Source organism: Salarias fasciatus, chromosome 7, assembly GCF_902148845.1.
Source record: "Salarias fasciatus chromosome 7, fSalaFa1.1, whole genome shotgun sequence".
Lineage (NCBI taxonomy): Eukaryota > Metazoa > Chordata > Actinopteri > Blenniiformes > Blenniidae > Salarias > Salarias fasciatus.
In genome coordinates this window covers 1,760,326-1,782,802 of record NC_043751.1, presented here as the reverse complement: position 1 = coordinate 1,782,802, position 22,477 = coordinate 1,760,326, and the positions used below count along the sequence as shown (strand labels likewise).

The 22,477-nt window shown below is 47.9% G+C and overlaps 1 protein-coding gene across 1 annotated transcript in view; it reads right to left on the bottom strand.

Annotated features, from left to right (window-relative positions):
• LOC115391893 (neuronal acetylcholine receptor subunit alpha-7) overlaps window positions 1-22,477 on the bottom strand; it is a 43,173-nt gene continuing 20,696 nt past the window's right edge. Inside the window, exons 4-10 of the mRNA XM_030096308.1 lie at window positions 19,784-19,893; window positions 17,931-18,010; window positions 15,697-15,864; window positions 8,495-8,689; window positions 5,660-5,746; window positions 4,951-5,060; window positions 1-558 (exon numbers count right to left, since the gene is read on the bottom strand). Of these exons, the coding sequence (XP_029952168.1) occupies window positions 1-558; window positions 4,951-5,060; window positions 5,660-5,746; window positions 8,495-8,689; window positions 15,697-15,864; window positions 17,931-18,010; window positions 19,784-19,893 (1,308 nt within the window). The remainder of the gene's footprint in view (window positions 559-4,950; window positions 5,061-5,659; window positions 5,747-8,494; window positions 8,690-15,696; window positions 15,865-17,930; window positions 18,011-19,783; window positions 19,894-22,477) is intronic.

The window sequence follows — 22,477 nt, the reverse complement described above, 5'->3', positions numbered from 1 at the left end:
TCAGCTGAAGAAGTCTTTGGAGATGGCCTCCACGAAGTTGGGTGCGGACATGAGGATGCCGATGGTGCACAGGATGGTGAAGAGAGAGAAGGCCACCAGGCAGAGCCGGTCGATGACCGCCGCCGCGAACTTCCACTCGCTGCACGCCGTCTCCTCCTCGTCCTGGCCACGGAAACGCCGGGCGATGTACCTCACCTCCTCCAGGATGTGGTTCAGCTCCAGCTCCAGGCTTCCCGCCAGGCCTGCGACTCTTCCTCCAGCCCTGACCGCGTCTTCTTCCCCGCCGCCGTTTCCCCCCATGAGCCGCGAGCACAGCAGCTCGGGCTCGGCGGCGCCGTAGTGCAGGCCGTCGGCTCCTCGGAAGCCCAGGTACAGCAGGTTCCCGTTGGCGGCCTGGGGGTTCGGCCTCAGCGACGCCTGGCTGACGCTGAGCTCCAGGCTGGACAGGCTGCCACGCCCCTGCTTGGCGGCGTTGTGGCACGCCAGACGGACCTTGGCCTCTCCGGGTCGGCGCATCCGCAGGAACCAGGCACACCAGTTCAACAAGACGACCCGGGTCTGGAAACGGGGCAGAAAGGAACAGGCTCAGGCTCCAGGAAGAACGTCTGCTCCTGTCTGAATGTGGAGCAGCAACGAGAAGCAGCAGCTGCTGCTCTGCAGCGTTCCAGGCTGGATGAACCCCTGAACCTGTGGTGACAGGGTGAATCAGGTCTCTTCCCAGGAATCTAACCGTTGTACTTCTGCCTGTGAGGACCTCTGCTCAGCTTAACTGTTCTCTTGCCGTTCCAGCTGCTCACCTCACAGCCAATCACATGGCAGAGCAACGCAGGAGCAGCAGGGAGGAGAGATTCCTCCGGTTTGTGTGAGAAGATTCTCTCTGGTGTGCAAATGTGAGAGTGAATGAGTGAATGTGGTATTGCAGTGTAAAGCACTTTGGGCTCTGTCAGTGCAGGGTAAAAAGCGCTATTTAAGTGTAGTCCATTTACCATTTCTCTCTCTCTCCCTCTCTCTCCCTCTCTCTCTCTCTCTCTCTCTCTCTCTCTCTCACACACACACACACACACACACACACACACACACACACACACGTAAAAACACAACACAGTTTCCTCCCACTCTCATGTAAGATATTAGGAAAGTGTTTTTGTCTTCCTCTGGTCTCCAGCTGTCATCGTGGTCAAAGTGACGCCGTGCTGATGTAAATGATGTGGAAATGGAGAAAACTTTCTGACACAACACACACAGTTTAGGTTAAAACTGCAGGAAAGTAGCAGGTAATGACTAAAGTTTCAGGCTGAGTTGGATTTGTGTAAATAGTAGCAGAGATGAGAATGTTGTGAAATCCTGGAGGGTCTGAAGAGGAAACAAGAAAATCTAGCAAATGAAAAAGTTCCTGAGCATCCGGATCAGGACGGACCTGAAATACAGCTGCTGTTTGCTGCATGTGCTCACAAACACATCACGTCTCAGAGGGGTTTCCACAGTGCTGGGCCGTCAGGGCCTGCAAAGCCTTCTCTGCTGGCCTAAAAAGTATCTGAATTCCAGACTGATATAAATTATATTTTGTCCATAAATAATTAATAAATGATTCCAAATGGTATGTTCCAGTTCATTTAATAGTTTTCCCGTGGTTGCGCTGCTTCCAGACATGTTTTTTCATATTAAATCATTTAACCAATCAGATTTCAGGCATCATCTGTTGCTAGGGTCAAAGAAATCTGCCTGAGGCCTTCGCTATCCGTTCCTGATGGTGCAGTAAAGTAAAGTAAAGCGTCAAACAGACAGTTGCTTCAACCAATCAGATTTCGAGTTGGCGACTCAGCGCCTTCTAGCTAGCTACACTAACAACAGCAGATCCAGGCCCTCTGATTTACATTCACCAAGAGATACAGTAGGGGGCGGTATGCACCTAAGTTGTTGGTCGCCTACCTCAATTATTCCAAAGAAGAAGAAGAAGAAGACCTGAAGAGAAATAAAACTTATGCCAGAAATCCCACAGGGCAGCTGGACTTTCAGCCCTGGCTTTATGGAACTGAAACACACGGATAATCTATATGACAGAGCAGTTGAACTCTTTTTGAGGAAGGAAAGGAGGATGTATTTTGTTTTCAAATAATTGGGATTTTGGTGAGTAAAATGTTCCTCTTTTCCTAAATAATATTGCTGTTTTATTAAGTTGTTGATGCTCATTGTATGTGCACAGATGCAGTAGGAGACTTGTGCTCTTCAGCAAAGGCATTTATTCTGGCTGCACAAGTATCTATCTGCGGTGCAACAACTCTTTATGTGCATATCTGCAAAATAAGATTTTTTTTGTAGACAAAATAGTTATTGAGAGGTGGATTGGTTCAGGCGGATCTGTTCTGAAGGCCTTAATGTGAAATGCACGGTCCGCCACTGGGTTTCCAGCAGCAGCAGCTGCTCCGGTGATGGATGAACCTCCGCCGGTGCTCCACCTGTCAGCGGCACCGGCATGCAGAGGTGTGCCGCAGGTTCAGACCCGACACAGACCTGAACCCATGAGCCCGGCCCGGAGCCCGGCAGGCAGCGCGGGGCCGGCGGAGCGGCTCCAGCTGTTCGTGCTCGGGTTTCCAGGCGAAGGTCACGTCTCATCCGGCCCCCTGGCGGCTGAGTGGCGGACGCCGCCGTTCAGCAGCAGCTGCAGCGTTCGGCCGTTGCTGGAGCTCAGTCTCCATTCCCGCCGCAGACCTTATTCACCTTTTCTTTCTTTAGGTAACGGAAAGCATGTAGATGAATTTCAGATAAGAGGAATTGAGACCTTGAACGCATCGCTAACAACCAACCTACACCTCGACATTCAAAATGACTTATTTTTAAAGCTACACTGATTCAACAACAAACTGTGAGCTGGCAGCTCGCTTCAGCCCGTCCTCCGTCCTGCCTGCAGCTCGGCGCCACTTTTCTTCCTCTAGGCGGCTGAAGCCTCCAGGTTCTCCAAACGACCTTGACTCTGACAGGTCGGCAGAGTCATTAGTGAACTGTCAGGATAAATCTGAGCCCGGCAGTGACGCAGACCTTCACCGAGCCGCAAGGAATCCTGGGATCGGCTGCAGAGAGAGATTCAGCGAGAGACGATGAGGAGAAGCAGACTGTGGACACATAACTCCAGGTCTGCTGGTCTGCTGAACACCTTCTACACACACACACACACACACACACACACACACACACACACACACACACACACACACACACACACACACACACACACACACATAGACCCTCAAAACATCTTCACCTCAGTGCTGATCTCTACCTTTACCACCTTCCAGGGACCAAAACAATGTTTTCCATGTTTTGATTGTAAAGCAGAGGTCAGAGGTCATAACTCAAAGTGTGTTCAGCTAAGGAGAATTCATGTAAAAAGAGAAGACAGAATCATGATGATGTTTTGATGATAGACTTTTACCATAATGAAGTCAGTTGAAAATGATTCGATGTCTTCTTTCATTTAATTTGATGTTTATTTATTTCAAACATGAAAGTTAAATTAAAACTCATACAGGCTGCCTGGCAATAACTTTTCTCTCTTGCTGACCCACATGCACGCCCACACACACACACGAATGCGCACATGCACAACACAGAAACTAACCAATCAAATCAGTGACAGTAGTGACTTCGAGCCAATCAGAGACGGAGGAGGGCGGTCACAGTGTTATCATGTGGTCAACTGGGCTCATGTATCATGCTAAGAGGTGCATCAGGTTCATTGGAAATGGGTGTAAATAGTTTCTAAAGACTAAAAAATATTGTGAAAACCAGCCCAAGTTTTATCAGCCCACCCAACGCTATTTTTTCCAGCACAACAGGTTCAAAAGAAACACTATTGGGCTGAAAACCACCCAATCTGGCAACACTGGATGTTACCTGCATCATGTGTTTAAACGGTTTTCTTGTCTTCATGCTTTCTGAGGAAGGTTTTGTCTTCCACAGGATCAGCACAGCTCAGGGTTCTGGACTTTTTACTCCCAGAAATGTGTTTGGTTTCAGCTCTCTACGTCCACATCCTCTATTTTTAACGACGTGTGGACCAGTGGTCCTCATCTAGTCTGCAATCAGGACCCTCGATCACTGCCTCATTAAAACCTTTCAAATTCATTTAATAAGACTTTCATTCTGAGAAATAGAGTCAAATCTTGCGTTGTTTCAACACAAAAAGTAGGTCCAATTTAATTCAACCCAGACCCTCATTTAATAATTTCAGCTTCTCCTTAAATTGTTCAGAAGCCAGACTGCAGGTTTAGTTGAGTTCCTGCTCGTTCAGTCCTGAACAACGTCTTATAAATATTCAGTCACTTATTCAAGCATTAATCACAAGGCTCCACATATGAATATTTTAATCAAACCCATTTTTCATAGAAGCACTGAGTATTCATGCAAAATGAAGCACAGAGCACCGTGCGACAACAAGACAGGCGTGATGAAAGGGGAAGTCATTCAGTCATTCAGAAACACTCATTCATTAGTTCTGAACACCTCCTCAGTGGGGAAACACAGAACACACGCAGCCTTCAAAACTATCAAACTGTCCGCAGAGACCACCGGCCCACCGGTCCACCGGTCCACCGGCCCACCGGTCCCCCGGTCCACCGGCCCACCGGTCCACCAGCCCACCGGTCCACCGGTTCACCGGTCCCCCGGTCCACCGGTCCACCAGCCCACCGGTTCACCGGTCCACCGGTCCCCCGGTCCACCGGCCCACCGGTCCACCAGCCCACCGGTCCACCGGTCCACCGGTCCACTGGTCCACCGGCCCATCGGCCCACCGATCCACCGGTCCACCGGTCCAAAACAGACCTTGTTCCAGACCTGGAGCTCATGAAAGCTGACCGGGAACCGGAAGAGACCATCCTGTACCCCCCACAGAGATGTTCCCACCTGCTGTACCTGGAAAGGAAGAGGTGAGGAAAAGGCGGAGTGACTGACCCACTGAGGCATGTGTCCTCCGTCGGGGTCGTGGTGGTGGTACTGCAGGACCAGAACGGTCGCGATGACCGACAAGCCGACGATCACCATGGTGGTCGCAAAGTACTGAGCTGGAAGACAGAGCCAGGAGCCGGTTCAGACAGGAACCCCGAGCCCACCCATCCTCTTCGACACTCTGCTTCTCACTGCCTCAGAACGAAGGAGGACCTCTGGCTCCCTTCACCTCCCTGGTTTACATTCATTTACCATGATCTTGTTTTTTCAGTGAAGAAGTGTGTCGATCAATAAGTCACAGCAGGTAAGACTCAAATCTTCAGCAACACTCAGCTCAGGACTGCATCAAGAAGAGGTCAGAGTTCAATTAAAAACTGGATGCGTTCTGTTTAGACTCTTAAATGAGATATTGTCCACATACAAATAAAAAAAGTCATATTTGAGTGTTGTAAGCCTGAAGAGAAAACGAAGCCAGTGATTGAAACCTCAGCTTCAGAGAAGCTTCCTGACATCTTGTTCTTTTTTAATCTCCATGGCTGAGTTTGACCTTTCTTCTCCCGATGCAGGCATTGTCAACGACGCCTCAGAAATGAAGAAGAGGAAGTCAAATGAAGAGCGCCGGAGAGACAGAAGCTGATGTGGTCGTGTGTGTGTGTGTGTGTGTGTGTGTGTGTGTGTGTGTGTGTGTGTGTTTGAGACCACGTCACCGACTCACCTATGAGAGGAACGGAGTCGGACGTGGCCGGCATGATCTCTGCTACCAGCAGCATGAAGACTGTCAGGGAGAGCAGCACGGTGATGCCTGCCACACACACACACACACACACACACACACACACACACACACACACACACACACACACACACACAGTCAGTGAGAACCCTCCAGATCATCAGGCCAGTGAAGGAGGAGGATTCAAAGATCCACTTCCTGCTCGCTTCCATGGAAGAATCAGGAGTTCAGAAGACTCTTGTAGACAGTTTATGTAAATTTTCTATATAAATATCTTCATTCCTTTCAATCTCTGTCCATCTTTTTTGTCCATTTTATTTTGTTTTCCCTCCTTTCTTTGTTCCTCCTCATTTTCTTTCATTTCACGTCTTTAATCCAGACGCTGCTCTCTTGAAGTATTGTTCATTTAAATGTTTTTTCCTCTGTTTTCACATTCTATCTTTCTTCAGTTTATTCCAACTCGTCATGGTTTTACTTATTTTATTCTCTGAATAAGTTCTCTTTTTCTTATCCCTCCCATTCTTCTTTCATTTAATTTCTCCATTGTATTGCTATTTCATTTCATCCTCATTTGACATTTCTTTTTTCATATTTTTTTACTCCATCACTCTCATTTCATTGATCCCTCCACTTTTCTTTCATTTCACCTCTCCACTTATTCGTCTTTAGTTTACTCTAACTTGTCTATATTTTAATTTATTTAAAGCTGTCTTTCTTTTATCAACTTCATTTATGTCTCTCTCCTCTCATCATCCATGTTGGCATCTGATTTCCAGTGACTGATGAGTGGATGAATCCGCCAGGTGTGTCTGGCTCCTGGCTGCTGGCTGGTGACTGAATGAGGTGAAGAGTGACCTCTCTGTTGACACTCGGGTTTAACGGAGTGTGTGAGATGAGTTTTCAGTGGACGGTCGTAACCTGGGCAGCTCCGGCCGGCTCCGGCGGGGTTCCTGGCTGATGAGAATCGACTGGGAGACATCAGTCATGTCGGCAGCTCGCCTGACAGCAGAGAGTCCTGAAGCCTTGAGGACTGGGATCCTCCACCAGGCAGCCCCTCTCCTCCCTCTGGACTCTCACCTCTAACACCGGAGGGTGTGCTCCAACTATAGGGGGATCACACTCCTCAGCCTCCCTGGGAAAGTCTATTCCAGGGTACTGGAGAGCAGGATTCGACCGATAGTCGAAACTCGGATCCAGGAGGAACAATGTGGTTTTCATCCTGGATCAGTGGACCAGCTCTACACCCTCCATAGGGGCTCAAGGGTTCGTGGGAGTTTGCCCAACCAGTACATGTGTTTTGTGGTTTTGAAGAAGGCATTCGACTGCGTCCCTCGCGATATCTTGTGGGGGGTGCTCCGGGAATACGGAGTCCGGGGCCCCTTGTTCGGGACCGTCCGGTCTCTGTAGGACCGGAGTAGGAGTCTGGTCCACATTGCCGGCAGTAAGTCGGACCTGTTCCCGGTGCATGTTGGACTCCGGCAGGGCTGCCCTTTGTCACCGGTTTATTATCATTTTTATGGACATAATTTCTCGGTGCAGCCAGGGGCCGGAGGGGCTCCGGTTTGACGACCACAGGATTTCGTCTCTGCTTTTTGTACATGATGTTGTCCTGTTGGCTCCATCGAACCTGGACCATCATGCACTGGGGTGGTTTGCATGTGAGTGTGAAGCGACAGAGATGAAGATCAGCAATGGAGGTGCTGGTCAAGGCCATGGTCCTCGACCGGAACAAGGTGGCCTGCCCCCTCCTGGTCGGTGGAGAGACTCTGGTCCAGGTGGAGGACTTTCAGTATCTTGGGGTCTTGTTCACAGTGGGGGGCGGATGGAGGTGAGACTGACAGGCGGATCGGTGCAGCGGCTGCAGTGATGCGGTCGTTTCGCTCTGTTTGAGGTGAAGAAGGAGCTGAGCCGAAAGGCGAAGCTCTCGATTTACCGGTCAATCTATGTTCCCACCCTCACCTATGGTCCTGAGCTTTGGGTCATGACCGAAAGGACAAGATCCCGGGCTGGACTCCCTTAGAGACAGGGGGAGGAGCTCAGTCACCAGGGAGGAGCTCGGAGTAGAGCCGCTACTCCTCCACATCCAGAGGAACCAGCTGAGGAGTCTCAGGCACCTCTTTCGGATGGAACCTCCTGGACGCCTCCCTGGGGAGGAGTTCTGGACATGTCCCACCGAAAGGGGGATGCGGGGAAGACCCAGGACACACTGGAGAGACTATGTCTCTGGGCTGACCTGGGAACGCCTCGGGATCCTCCAGGAAGAGCTGGAGGAAGATTCTGGGGACAGGAAAGTCTGGACATCCCTGCTTAGACTGCTGCCCCCGCGACCCGGCCCCGGATCAGTGGTAGAAAATGGATGGATGGATGGAAGTGTGTGTAAAAGCAAGATACCCACAGGTTCAGTCATCATTCCAACACAGGAGCCAGTTCCTTGAGGAGAACACTCCTGCATTTGTTCATGTTATTCACTGCAGTGATAAGTTTAATCTGAGTGTATCCTGTCTGTATCCTGACTGAAACCTGCTCCAGAACAACTCGCTTCTCTGTCACGTTGAGTTGAACAGTGCCATAAAATAAAACCTGCCTTCACCAGAGTCCATATTACTGCATGTGATTCAGTATGTTATACCATGTGTGTCAGTTGCAGGCTGTAAGCCGTTGGTGTTTCTGTCCAACACCTTCTCTGCCACGGTTTCCTTCCTGTGAAACATCAGAAGCTCGTCCAGAACACAGTGGCGTTGGAGTGACAGTGAGAGTCTCGGCACCGACATGTGAACCTCAGTGAGGACCAGCAGCGCAGGACGGCTCCTTCCTCACCCAGAGAGATCTTCTCTCCGGAGTCGGCCGGCAGCAGGAAGACGAGCAGAGCGAGGGTGGAGATGAGGACGCAGGGGATGAGCAGGTTGAGGCCGTAGTAGAGCGTCCTCCTCCTCATCACCACGGTGAAGGTCACGTCCGGGTAGGGCTCCTTACAGCAGTCGTAGAAACGTTCGCTCCGCCGTCCAGGAACCTCTGCAAGGAAAACACCACGATTACAAACTCAAATACCAAAAACTTCCTTGAAGAGATCCACGAGATCTTTCCAACTTAGAACATGAAATGACTCACTTCATAATTCATAGGATCCATTTTTCAGGCTCAGATTTCCACCAATTCTTACTTAAGTGCAGCAGAAATGCAGGAAAGCGTAAAACAGCAACAAAAACCTGATTTTCATCGAGACTCTGAGAGTAAAGCTGCGTCTAGATAATTGCCACAGTGACTGTGAATCATTTCATGAGCTGTTTGCATTCAAAGTCCCCGATCAGAAGAAATATATGGGTGAAATTTAAATCCGCCTGAACTGATTGATCTTCGTATCGTTGCAGCTCCAATCAGCTCCTCCACCCCTGACCGACACAGCTCCGTCACTCCGCAGGCTGTGTGGTGGGCTGAGAGTGGGCCGTCAGATCAGGAGTGGATTTAAAACGATTTAAAGATCAGTGACAGAAAAGCAACCAATTAAAAACAGCGCAGAGATCAGAGGACTCTACTGACGGGGAAATGTTCTGGTTTTTAATGGGATTTCAGCTCCAGCTGCTTCTTGACGGAAGAAGGTCCTGAACTGAACCCACATGGCACTGAAACACAAACACTGCATGCTAACGCAAAGCACTCGGTCCATCTGAACCACAGAGCGCTTCTTTAACACTTTATTACAGGTAAATATGAACAGTGCTACAGCTGAAGGAGGAAGACCCAATGAGCAAGGCACTGCCAGAGATGCCAGCTAAACTCATATCTTAGTGTCTTTAAAGAGGTCGAAGTTCAAAAAATGAAAATCCACAAAAAGGGAGGAGTCAGGAGTTGAAGAAATCCCAGAGCTGCTGCAGCAGAGGACAGAGACAGGAGCACACACACCAACACACAACCGACACACACACACAGAGGACAGAGACACAGCAGCACACACACCAGCAGCACTATAGAAATGGCCTGGAGATGAGACGATCCAACCAACAGAACACACACACACAGCTCCTGAAGAACCGGAGCACCAGGTGACTGCAACGACTCAATCAGGCACAGCAATCAGACATGAGGGGCGGAGCCACACAGCCTGAAATGAGACACACAAGCTGCATTTCCATTATACCTCTTTCCAAAATAAAAGTGATATTTTCCAAATTTCGCCAGAGTACGGTTGTGATTTGCAGCCATTTCCACTGAATGGTGTTTAGCACATTAGCTGTAAGTCTCGTCCTGCCAGACTCCACTGAGAAGAAGACGGAGATATGAAATATTTCGCATTTTCATTGTAAAACTCTGCATTGCACTGTTGTTTGCAACCAATGATGGCGGTTCTGTTGTTCTCCTTATGTATGTGGAAAAATGTTTAATTCTCCAAACACACCGTGCCAGCTTTACTTGGGCGGACTGGTCTCGTTCAGGGTTGCCAGATCTGAGTCTGTTTCTTGTCCAAATGCAACTTAAAACTCAACTCTTATTTTTATACTAAAAAACAGGCCATAAACACACAACTGCCCACTGCACAGCAATCACACATTCAATTATGCAACGTGCGGACATTGAGGAGAAGAATGACTAACACTGTAGGATGCTACAAACTCTGGCTCTGCTCGTAAGCTACTGTGTGGCGTGCTAGCTCGCTAGCCTAACTGGCCAGTCTCGGGGCTAACTCTGAGGAACTTCTAGCCGTTTGTTCTGGAGCTATGGTGGCACTGAGTGCTCTGCTTGTGGTTTCCCTGCTTATTGCAGAGCTCCTGTGTCTCAGCGAGTTTGGAACTCTCTCCACAAACGATGCGAGCAGAGCTTCTACGAGAGAGGCTCTGCTCGCTCTACAGACGGAAGGAAAAACTCCGCCAGCGATTGTGTTATATTTTTGTGTGAAAATTAATATATAATTTAATATAAATTAATATAATATAAATTAATATATTGAACACAAGAAATCTAGGAAACTTTGAGGGCTTTTTTTAATTTATTTATTTTAATGGATTCTTTGATTAATCATTTTGAAAACAGCTCCAGAAACTCATTAATACATTGGGAGATGATGAAATGTGCTGACTGATATTAGAGTGTCTACATTCACCTCCTGAAATATGAGCAGAGCTCAAACCAGGACAGCTCGTTCTTCATGGTATTTCAGCTTCAGAGCAATCTCTAGTTTACAGCTTGAGAAAGCGCCCGCAGGGATCCCTCTGGGGTTCCTGTTAGTCGCACGCAGCATTTAGGAGGAAGTTCAGAAAGTTCTGTTGCCAGATATAAATAATGAAAAACCTTACAGTGCATATGAAATGTAATCAACATGTTTTGAAAAATAAACTATGAAATCAACCCAGGTTCATGTTGGATGTGACATTGGACAGATGCATGGGACTGGATTGTCTGATACCAGACACTGTGTGTTTTCATTCTTAAAGTGGAAGATAATCATGTTTCAGTTCACATTAAAGACTGTTCGAGCTGAGACCCTGTCATATTACCTTCACCCCTTCATTGCTTTTCTCACTGCCTACTCACTTCCTCCTGTACAGCGCTGCATGCCAGGCTGGGTTTCACTTCCCCGTGCAGCGCTGCACTGCTCACCACATTCGCTCTAATCTCTGCGTGGGGACGGCAGGACAATGCAGAAAGCTGCTGGGGAGGCTTTCAGATCGCGGCTCTGCAGTGTTAACTGGCAGTTTTCCCTCGGGGGTTTTACCCCCCAACGTGTTTCAGCTCTCTCAGCTGTGACGAACAGAAACACATTCACACACTGGTTTGTGTTTGGTTTCCAGCAGCAGGTGTGTGAGAGCGTTATCGGGTCTGCAGGATGGGGCTCAGGTTCTTCACCTCTGCAGCTCATTCATGAAAACCCCTGGACTACCTGGACTACCTGATGGAATGTTTCAGCTCCCCTCAACACGTCCGCCTGGCACGACACTGTGAACCACACCAGTATGAACATGAGGAAATATACAGTTTTCAAACTGGGTTTTCATTCCTGCATTCACTCATTTTCAGAGCCGTTTATCTGTTCAGGGTCTCGGGCTGCTGGAGCCGATCCAGCTGCTCACTGGGAACACGAACACATCACTCAGCCTTTCCCTTGAAGATTTAATACTGTGATTATTTACCTGAAAACTTCAGTAAGATGAGACTAAATATAAATATAATATATTGAAGGTAAAAGGTTTAAAAAAAACTGAACAAGGATTGAAAAAGAATACTTTTTTCAAAGTGGAAAATAAAGATTAGCACCACGTCAGCATTTGCAGTTACTCCACTCACACACCAGGATGTCTGAGCAGCAGGATCGATTTGATTTGTGTGTTTCTGTATGTGATGACATTTTTGGCTCTTTCATTTCATGTCTTCATTTCTTTGAGCAAATATAAACGTCTGCATGCACAGTTTGAATGAGCACATCCCATTATGTGTGTGTTTCTGGTGTGTATGAGACGTGTGTGAGTGCAGAGACATTCAGAGCTCCCTGTAAACCTGCATCTGTCCTTATTCCGTTTCTCTAGTGTCTGAGCACCCCATGAAAGCCCCTTGGTCTTTTATGTATTATATGGTTGTTAATAAAGTTCCTCTCTTCAACCATCATGAAGGGAGTAACGTCTCAGACAGCCCAGTTCCCTGTGAATCACATGAAGAACAGCTGGTTCTGCGTTCCTCAAGTCGAGCATGGCGTCCCATGAGAAAAGATGCTCGGATCATGGTTAAATCATTTCTGCCACGTTTTTCGACGGCATCCAACAACCGGACCACTGCCTCAGTTTAATACGGGTCAGCTCAAAGCCAAAACACTACAGCAGAAAATCGATATTAACGTCACTGACAGTGAACCAGTCCAGCTCTCAAATGAAAACCGGACCTCTAGTGAAGAGTGCTTTGATCACTGATTCTTGACCATCATTCTGGATTGTTTGCTCTGGAATCACTGAGCTTCAGACATGTTTTATTGGATGTGATGTGAGGAATGTGGCTGTGGGCCTGTTTTTAGCTGCTGAGCAGCGATGAATGGAGCAGCTGTCCACAGCAGGCTCTCTGAAGGACTTCCTGATCAGCCCGATGAGCCCCTTAATGGGCACGAGCATAAAAGACCAGGGATAACGGGGCACGGCTCCTCACGCCGTGCAGGGCGAGCAGTGAAACGCGCAGGCCGACTGCAGGACGGCTTCATTCAAAACTGAGTGATGCATTCAGGAAACGCCTGCGTCCGTTCGTATCGGGTCTGCCTGCTCCTGGACTTCATGGTTTCTATTTTAATACTGAAAGACTTCAGTGGAGTCCGTCCTCATTTTGGTTCCCCTACAGCTGCTTTGAATGTTTTACTAACGTTTCAGGATACATTGAACCTCTGCCCGACACATCTCATTCGCTTTGGTTGGATTCTACTTTATGTCCCGAAGCAGCAGTATTCATTGATTTGTCGTTTGTCTTGTGTTTCTATGGCTGTTTTTATACAGCCTTGTTTGGATCTTATCAGCTTTATTTGATCTTATGTGAGTTTATCTTGTTCTGTCTCTGGGAATTCTGCTCCACTTTGCAATTTTGCCCAAACACTGTAACGTTTTGCATTGTTGTCCATCCTCCTGTGAGTTCCACCAATCAGAGCAGTCCCCAGTGATGTCCGACGCCCAATTCACTTCGTCTTTGGTTTGAAGACGCCAGCATGTGCACTTCTAATATTTACCAACACAAATTACTGCTAAAGACAAAACAATTGTCTTGATAAACAATTCTCTGATGTTCTTCACTAAAGAGGGATAAACTGTAAAACAGACATTACGAAGGAGCTCAAGTGAAAACCATCGACTGACAAGCACTTTTCCAGCAGAACGGCCGAAGCGAGGTCAGACTGATCTCCAGGACTGAAGCTGTTCCCTGAGATCCGCTGAGCAGTGAAAAGATAACGTTAAGTTAGATTAATTCATTGAGATGAAAAGCTGATGTGTCTGAATATGATTGATTTACCAGTAAATGATCACGTTGTGCCTTAAAGGTGCTGTAGGCAGGATTCAGCATCTCCGCCATTTTGCTTAGGGTTACCTAAGCAAGATGGCGATTTGACCCATCTAAGATGGCCATTTGAAACCCAGCACAGCCAATCCTGTCCTGTTTTCTCTGACATCACGCCCTTACGCAAGTTAAGCCCCTCCCACAAGAACGTGTGACGAACGCCCCTCGACCAATCACGGTTAGAGCCTCATGGGCTCTTCTGATTGGTCAAAGATACCTGGAGCTGTCGAGATTCCTTTTCAGCTCAGAACAGAGACAGATGGAAACGCTGCGCCCTCGCGGTAGTGCAGTTATGCTACACTCCTAAAGGATTATCAATGGATACTCTAACATTTAATCCAAAGAAAACACAGAAACATTAGCATTGACTAGCAAAATCCTGCCTACAGCAGCTTTAAAGTGACCAACCTCTTCATGTTCAACAGCGTTTGGCTGCTGCTCATTCCCCACTGTGTCTAAACGGGTTGGAGCGTGTTGAAGAATGACTTCAGGAATAAATATCGTCAGTTAAAATGTTGGAACACGCTCTGAAAGCTGTCTGATTGTCTTTTTGGTCAAAGTATGTCATTACTCAAATTGTTAATTATTAACATAATCATCTACAACCACAACTTTGCTCACAATTTTTGGGAAAAACTCTCACGAAATCAGCAAGTTTTGGCCACAACAATCACAAAAAAGGCTGGAGAAGTCCTGGAGGGACTGACATTACGCTGAAGACGGCTGGAATTACAGCATTACATTACTGATCGGTATGTTCTCATTTTCTGCTCAACTTCAAGTTGTCTCCATGAACATTTGTTTCAGTCTACATGCTACAGAGGCCCTGAGGGGACACACAAACACACACACACACACACACACACACACACACACACACACACACACACAGAGAAAGTTTGTTCTTTTTGATTTTTTTCAATTTCCACCTCCTCATGGCCACCGCCTCTCGCCTGAGGAAGACTGTTCAGCACATGGCACGGAGTGATCCACACCGTCACATGACCAAGGCTTCCAGAAGTGCAGCATGTGCAGCGTGTGAGAGGCCTGTGGCCAAACGCAGTCCAGCATCTGACTGACAGCTGCTCTAACGGTCTGTGATCAACCGGCCGTCGGGAATGCAGGAGATCTGCACGGCCTCAGGCTGCAGCCTGCCAGCAGCCTGCTCTCATGCTGCCACACAACCACTGGGCTGTGGTGGAATTATGTTTGACAAGGCTGTTTTGAATCAATTATATATCTTTTAATGTTGTAAGGTTGTGACAGCCGTATCTGTCCCTTCAGGGCAATTACTGCCTCCAGGTTATGCACACTATCCACATAACTGACAATCATCCATCCGTGTTCCTCACTGTTGAAGGGATATGATGGAAAAGAAAATCATTCTGGGATGAATTAGACATGTACATCACAGTGTCTGTCCCCCGGCTCTTAAACTTTAGGAATAAATATTTGTTTTTCATCCTCTTGTTTTCACTTTGTTCATGGAGCCAAACGTCTCTTTGTCTTCTCATTACATCTGTTTTCATACCAGTGATGTGCAACATTTCATTTCTCCTCACAGAGACTCTGATGAGGGTGCTTTCACACCTACTAGTCCTAGAGTGGTTCGGTTCGGACATAAATTATTCATAAACGTCGCAGCTGTCAACTAGTTCGGTTCATTCACACCACTTGTTTGTGCAGATGAACTATCCACTATGACCCTCCTGCCCCTTGGTGGCGCTGTTCACACAATAGTGTGTTTTGGGTGACGGAAGTGAACCCTGATTGGCCAGCATGTGTGACGTGATGCGCCGCGCGGCTTGCTACGGAAGCCTCCGCCGACCAAAAAGCCTTCTCCACAACAGAGCGGACAGGACCGAGGCTGGTCAACGTTCACACCAGCAGCGGACCGCACCGAGACCGCACCGAGACCGCCTCCTCCAGGAGGAGTTGGGGACTCTCGTCCGCTTCAAGCGGACCAGATGCTGCAGGTGTGAAAGCAACAGCCCGCCGTGTCTTACCCACAAGGTCCCATTCTCCGTTGGCGATGTACCCGGTGACATCGGCCTCGATCATCTGCAGGTCCAGGGACCAGCCCCCGTACGTCCACGAGCCGAACTTCAGGTCGCAGCGTTGCACATCGAACGGAAACCAGCGGACGTCGATGTAGCAGGTGCTCTTAAAGATCCCTGCAATGAAGATACTGTCGGTGAAATACGAAGTGTCAGGCGGCCAAACAAAAGCGCTGTAAGAGCTCTAAACAGAGCTGCAGCCCAGTGGACTGCTGCCCGGCTCTCCTGAGTGCCTCCCTGGATCTACTGGCCGTTTGACCCAGGAGGCTCTTAGGAAAGTGAGGCCCTGCAGGAGAGAGAGGGGAGGGGGGTGCTCAGGTGTGCATGTGTGTCTCCACCGAGGCAGATGATGCCCCGCCCTCCCTGGAATTCTCCTGTTCAGTCTGCACTCACTTTACAGCAAAGTGGATGAGCCGAACCTGAAGAAGAAGAGGGACTGTCCTCCCTGTCGTGAGCCACGCTTCATGGAAACCTGGTGGGTTTTTGTAGCTTTCTGTTTTTTTCCCAGTTGTGAAGTTAATTCAGACATTTATTGACCCTGCTTCTGTTGAAGAGCACTCGGAGATGAGCTGAGGGATCTGAAGGCTCCTGCCTTTACGGCTTCCGGCCAGCATGGAGCCCGGTCCAGACGCCCAGGACCAGCAGCGACACCTGGATACTGCTGGAGTACAGGATCCAGGTCTGAGAGGGGCCAGACCGGTCCCTGGACACAGACTCATTGGGAGTTTTCAAAAGGTTTGTTTCAGAGCATAAATCAAAGAGCTGAGAGGAACTGAAAGCAGTAACTGAAGCGTAATGGGAGCAGATGAGCCGGAGCAGATGACAGACTGGTGGAGAACACGGAGGAACGGAACACAGTTTTCATTTGATGATTTCTTTTTGAAGCCACTCTCTGTTTTGTGATGACTGAGATATTGATCTGTCTTTTTCATTTTTGCTCTTAGATTCTCTTTTTACTTTGTGTTTTCACACCACACACCAAAAAATATCATTATTTTCTGATTCCGATTAAAAACTTTCAAAGTGGTGGCAGAAAACAGACGCAGAGTTTCATGTCAGCGTGTGTGAGCGGCTGAACACGAACAGACTGCAGTGAGAAGGAAACAACAGCCAGAGGAAATTCAGTTAGGAATAAGATAGAAATGATGCCACTGCTGCGCAAACAAACAGCATATGGCTAAAAATAAACACTGAAGTAAGTAAATAAAAAATGGGAGAATTCCTGAGGACATGGTGAGACCTCATGAGGCACGTTCAGGTAAAATCCAGGGGGAAAACATGAGATCAGGCTTTATTTAAAGCAGCTTCATCTTCCCTGCCTCTTCACTCAGCACTGGGCTACATGGAGCGACTGAGTGAAGGAAACAGACCAACTCAGTCCACTTCATTTAAATCAGATTCACCTCAAACACGTGTTTCTGGATGGGAGAGGGAACCACTCCACCCAGGGAACACTCCCACATGTCTGGGAGAACAATAATGGGATGGTCAGGATGGTAGAGAGAAAAATAAAAGAGTATTTCAGCAGGTATTTTACTTACTTATCCTCTGGCCAATCTGAGAAGTTTATTAATCCTTAGATCCGATCATCTTGAGCTTGTTGGAGGTCCTGTCCTCCATTTCTTTGAGTTTGCTTTCATGTCTTTCAGCCGTTGTCTCCAGGATGGACACTAGTCTTCACTGTCAGAGACACAAGCCTCCATGTTCAGCAGGCATTCCATTCGCTTGCCAGTATCGTTTCTCATTCCCTCAGTGGCCGCCGTGACCCCATCAATCTTATGAGGAAGTTCGGTCTTTCAGTCCTTCATGACCTTGAGGACTGGCCGGGAGTGTGTTCTCTCTTCACCTGCTTGACTTTCACCGGACCAGTCGGTCCTGTAGTTCCAGTTGTTGATATTTTCTGGGGGGATTTCAGGAGAGGGGGAGCATCTGTCTGTCTCGTGTCCATCCTCCTGCCACACCGGACGCCCAACCTCAGCTTCGTTACAAAGGTCCTGGTGAGGATCTCAAGCTGTTTGGTCAGTGCCTCAGGCAGGGGGATGACACCCACATGTCCTTTCTATGTTAAGAAAACATTTCAACCAACCAATGGAGAGGGGAGCACTGAAAAGAAGCTAAGACTTCACGGAATCGAGCTGAGAAGGTTTTTATGTGAGCGCCCAGTGGAGGGAGGCGTCTGTTACCTGGAGGCAGGTACTGGCAGTAGCCTGTGGAGTTGACCAGGATGTTGGTGTGAAAAGAGGCATCAAACCGTTCATCAGCACTGTGGAAGGAGACAGATCCACAGTCAGTGAGGGTCCCAGAGTCCAGCCACTTCTCCTTTACAATAATGTATGCACGGTATCGTGTGGTGTGTGGTAGTTTTCACTGAGGTGTGCATCATTCCTACCCCAGCGTTTTACTTGATGTTTTATATTGCTGCAGAGAACAATATGCTCAAAAGATTAACAATGGAGAACACAGAGAACAATACGTTCTAAACAATGGAGAACATGCAGAACAATACGCTCTGAACATTAACATGGGACTCATGATCCTCTGGAGGAAAGCATCCTTCTCATGGTTCATCTACTGAGCATGTACAGAACAGCAGCACGCCCGCCGACAGAGCGACACCTTGGGAACCATTTCCAGCGGGAAGACCACTGCCGTCATGTAAACTGATAAACACAACCACCATTTTGTGTTTTCAGTCATTTTCATCGCCACAGTTTGCTGTGGAGTTTACCCAGAGACCCGGGCTGACTCAGAGTCAGACTCTGCTCATTAAAGCAAGCCAGCTCAATATGTCCTCCGACCCCCCCCCCCCCCATTTAACAGCATCAAACTTTGCTCAGTTAATGAGCTGAAAAGCCCGTCAGCTTCCAGCAGAGAGACTCCCACAGACGGCAGCTCGGGTCTTCACACTAACAGGCAGAGGAGCATCAATAAGCGCAGGGAATTAGCTGAATTAGCTGGTTTACTAAGTCCGCACTTAGCGAGCCAAGAAAAACAAACTTTCAGAGAGTGAGAGAGTCTTGGGCTCCACTCTGGGTGTGTCAGCAGCAGACAAACAGGCTTCAGGTTCACTGAACCACTGTTTAACGTTCTGTATGTAGATTTCTAGAATACTTAGATTTCTTTTCTATCATCTCCTTTTTTGATTACCTATTTTTACTAAATCATAGAAGTACAGGCTACTAAATTTACTTGAGAACTGGAGTTATAAATGTATTTATAATCCTCTGGAAACTACAAGCAAGGTTTTCTGTGTAGAGAAGTGTCCTCATTAACTGAAAATCTTACATTTTTATTGGGAGAAAATCAATCTACCACTCTGAAACTAGCTATTCAAAAAGTGGAAAGCTGACACTTGCATTAAATTCTGATTATCTCCATTTTCCTTACGCAGTTTTACTTTGTTGCTTTGACATGTAGCTACCATCTGTCTAAAAATTGCTTGAGATTGTTCGCTCTGAGGAAATTACATTAGCGAAAGCGGTGGATTCTGTCTGCAGGATTTTTTTTTTTAACACAGCACACTGCAAAAACTGCTCAGAAATGATCCGGTGAAGAATAGTGGGTTTTGTCTTGGCCTATATTTTCTGTCCATCTAGTCTTTTCTTTATGATTCATGGAGGCTGTGTGTGGAAGCTGGAACATGTTTCTCCCTCACAACCATCAGTCCCTCCTCCTGATCCGGTTCCAGCCACGGGGCGGGCATACAGCCTGGGGAGGAAACAATTCCAAATTCCATAGAATTAAATCCAATCAATAATCTGCTGGATGATGAACAGGTCTGATCAACAGTAGGTCGATCTGGTGGAGTTTGTTCCTCACTGAGTCGGGGCTGTTTCAGGAAAATCTGAAGAGATACCCCTCACTGTCTTCCAGAGACGTCGTTATAAGAAGAAATTATGAAATCATTCATTCACCAGAAATGGATGAAATAAAATGACAATCATATCGATCCAGACTTCATGTAGGTGATCCGACGTTATGCTAACAGCTCCAGGGAAGGGATTAGCTTTGACACCTGAGGAATCAGCTGAAGTACCTGTTGTAGAGCAGGATGTCAGGCCTCCAGATCTGGCTGTCGGGGAACCGGACGTTGGAGACACCGGGGTAATCCGATGTGTTCCACTGGAGGTAGAAGTCTGTCCAGTACTGAGGACAAACACAAATACACATTTATCATCACGAATGCTCATTTGTGTTTTTGTTTTTCCACAACAACTCATGCATGTTTTGAACCTATGCGCCACAGACATACACAGAAATTCATAGTTAGTTGTTATTGATCGCCTTAACCCTAACCCCTAACTCTGAGCCAGACTGAACCCGAGCCCTACCCTCTAACTCTGAATCAGAGCTAACCCTAGCCCCGTGGTAGTGAGTCGTGGTCTTTTGCTGGCTCTCGGAGGAGGCGGACGCTTTTTCTATCACTCCCTACTCTCTGCTGCTGCTCTCTGTCTTGTCTGTTTTACTGGAGGATACTGGTTTTTCGAACAAACCAAATATCAACCATGGAGCTGATCAGCTGGTCTCTCTACGCAATTGATACGATGTTTTCAACAAAGAGTACAGGAGCGGGGGATCCTGCCTGTCCGGACGGGACTCGGCATGCTGGGTATGTGATGGACGCCCGGGGGAAGTGGAGGGGGTCACATGCCTGGCACCCCTGTCCGTCGAGGTCATTGTGGATGATTACATTTTCGGATTTATGATGATCGGCCTGCTGCTGATTGGCCGGTGCTGCGACCTGATCCTCTGGAGGATGAAGAAGACCGCCGCCACAAAAGACGTCCAAGGGAGGACGGTCTTTTCAAATCAACAGGCAAAAGCTGAGGTTGACTGTTTGCGCGAACTCTTTCAAAAGGCGGACAGTTTGGGTTATGGACGATTGAGACGCAAGCTGGATGTCCCCAGCACTGAGAGGGTTAAACCAGCTTCTGTCTGAAACCGAGCAAAGGAAAGTCAAACGGCTCCTTCCACCAAAACAAGATAACTTCTGATTGTGTCTGGTGCCCCTGGAACTCCAAACATCCCCCTGAAGATTCAAGGACAGATTGATTGCTTTTTCTATCTTCCCTCTCTCTCTCTCCCAGCTGCTACCCAAGTTCACCTCTGGACTGCTTCAGTCAAGGCCGTCCCGGCAAATACCATCCGAGCAAAGGGGAGGCGGGCCAAACCACACACACTACATGGACTGATGAGCTGAAATGCCACAAACATGCCACACACACTCCCTCCCCGACTCTCAACGTCTCCACCACACTTTTCTGCTGACGACTAGTGGTAATGACGTGTTGGCTGATGATGGAGCTACGACCGCTGATCCGCTAGTCTGATAGCAACTTGCCTGGGCGTCTTTAAAACCCAAGCAATTTCGTTGTAACTTGTAACTTAGGTAACTTGTTGCGATGACAATAAAGACTATTCTATTCTATTCTATTCTATTCTATTCTGTCATTTAGTGGGGGCGCCTGGGTTGGTCAGTAGAGCGGTCATCTCACAACTGGGAGGTTGTTGGTTTGATTTCCCATCTCCGTGCATGGATTGAGCTTCTTGCACGGTAGATGCCTCCACTGGTGTGTGAATGGGTGAATGTAGATATGAGTGTTGGGCCATGTCACGCAGCCTGAACCTGATCTTAGCTGAACAGCTGATTATTGGCAGTGCTTCTGATTCTTCTTCCTGCAGCTGCAGACTTCACAAACAGAGCTTCAGAATCAAGTTCACATGTTCTCATTTTGAGTCAGCTACACTCTCTTCAAGAGATCTTCTCATTTGAAATTCACTTCAAGGCAAATGAATAAAGACACCTGATGAAACGACTGGGACATGGGAGGAAATGTCTCCAGGACATGAGCGAGTCCAGCTGCCCTGCTTCAGTTACGACACTGCTCTGCCGTCCCCATCGTGATCCCATGTTAAAGAACGCTTCTCGTTTGGAATTAGTTATTTAGATGCATTGTTTGGTGACTGATTAGAAAAAAAGGAAAAAAGTTAAAGAAAGGACCTCTGGAGCAAATGAAGCTGGTAGTTTTTCAGACTCTTGAGTGCAAACAAATACATTAGAAGACAGAAATTCCATGAGCAGAAACAAAGAGAGAACATGTTGTCTGAAAGCGTCTGGTCTCCGGTGCATTCTAAATCAGATGTACAGTCGTTATGTAACAGCCAGCAGAGCGGTGAGAGGAAGACGAGCGTGTTGCCAGAGAATGATGAAGCCTGAACCGCGGTCTGATTGGCGGCCGGCTCAGTCCTCATTGCATTTCAGAGGCTGTCTGGGCTCTTTGGTCAGCGCTGATTGTTTCGGGCCGGGCCGGCTCAAGGTCGTGTACATTTCTTTTCTGTCTTGTTTACTGGATGTCACCCAGCTGTCACGGTTTCCCCAGAGAGCTGTCACTGCAGCTGCAGAGGAAAATCAAACACCGCAGCCTTCTGAAGTCCATGTCCACAAAGGACTGTGGTGACTCCCGGAATGGACACTTTGAAAACGGTTCCCTGGAATGCTTTTGATGCTTTTGATGAGAATGAGGATGTGTAATTCATTCAGTGACTACTGGTGACGATTCCATGCAGGGAAATACTGACACTTTTTTCTCAGTATTGTAAAGATGCAGAAGGTGCAGGATCCAGTTGGATCCAGCTTGGCTGAATGTGATCCAGACCAGTTTGAGTGGAGACTTAGGCTGAATCCCATTTCACCCCTTAGCCCACCCGCGCATTCCAGGCGGGCAGTGAT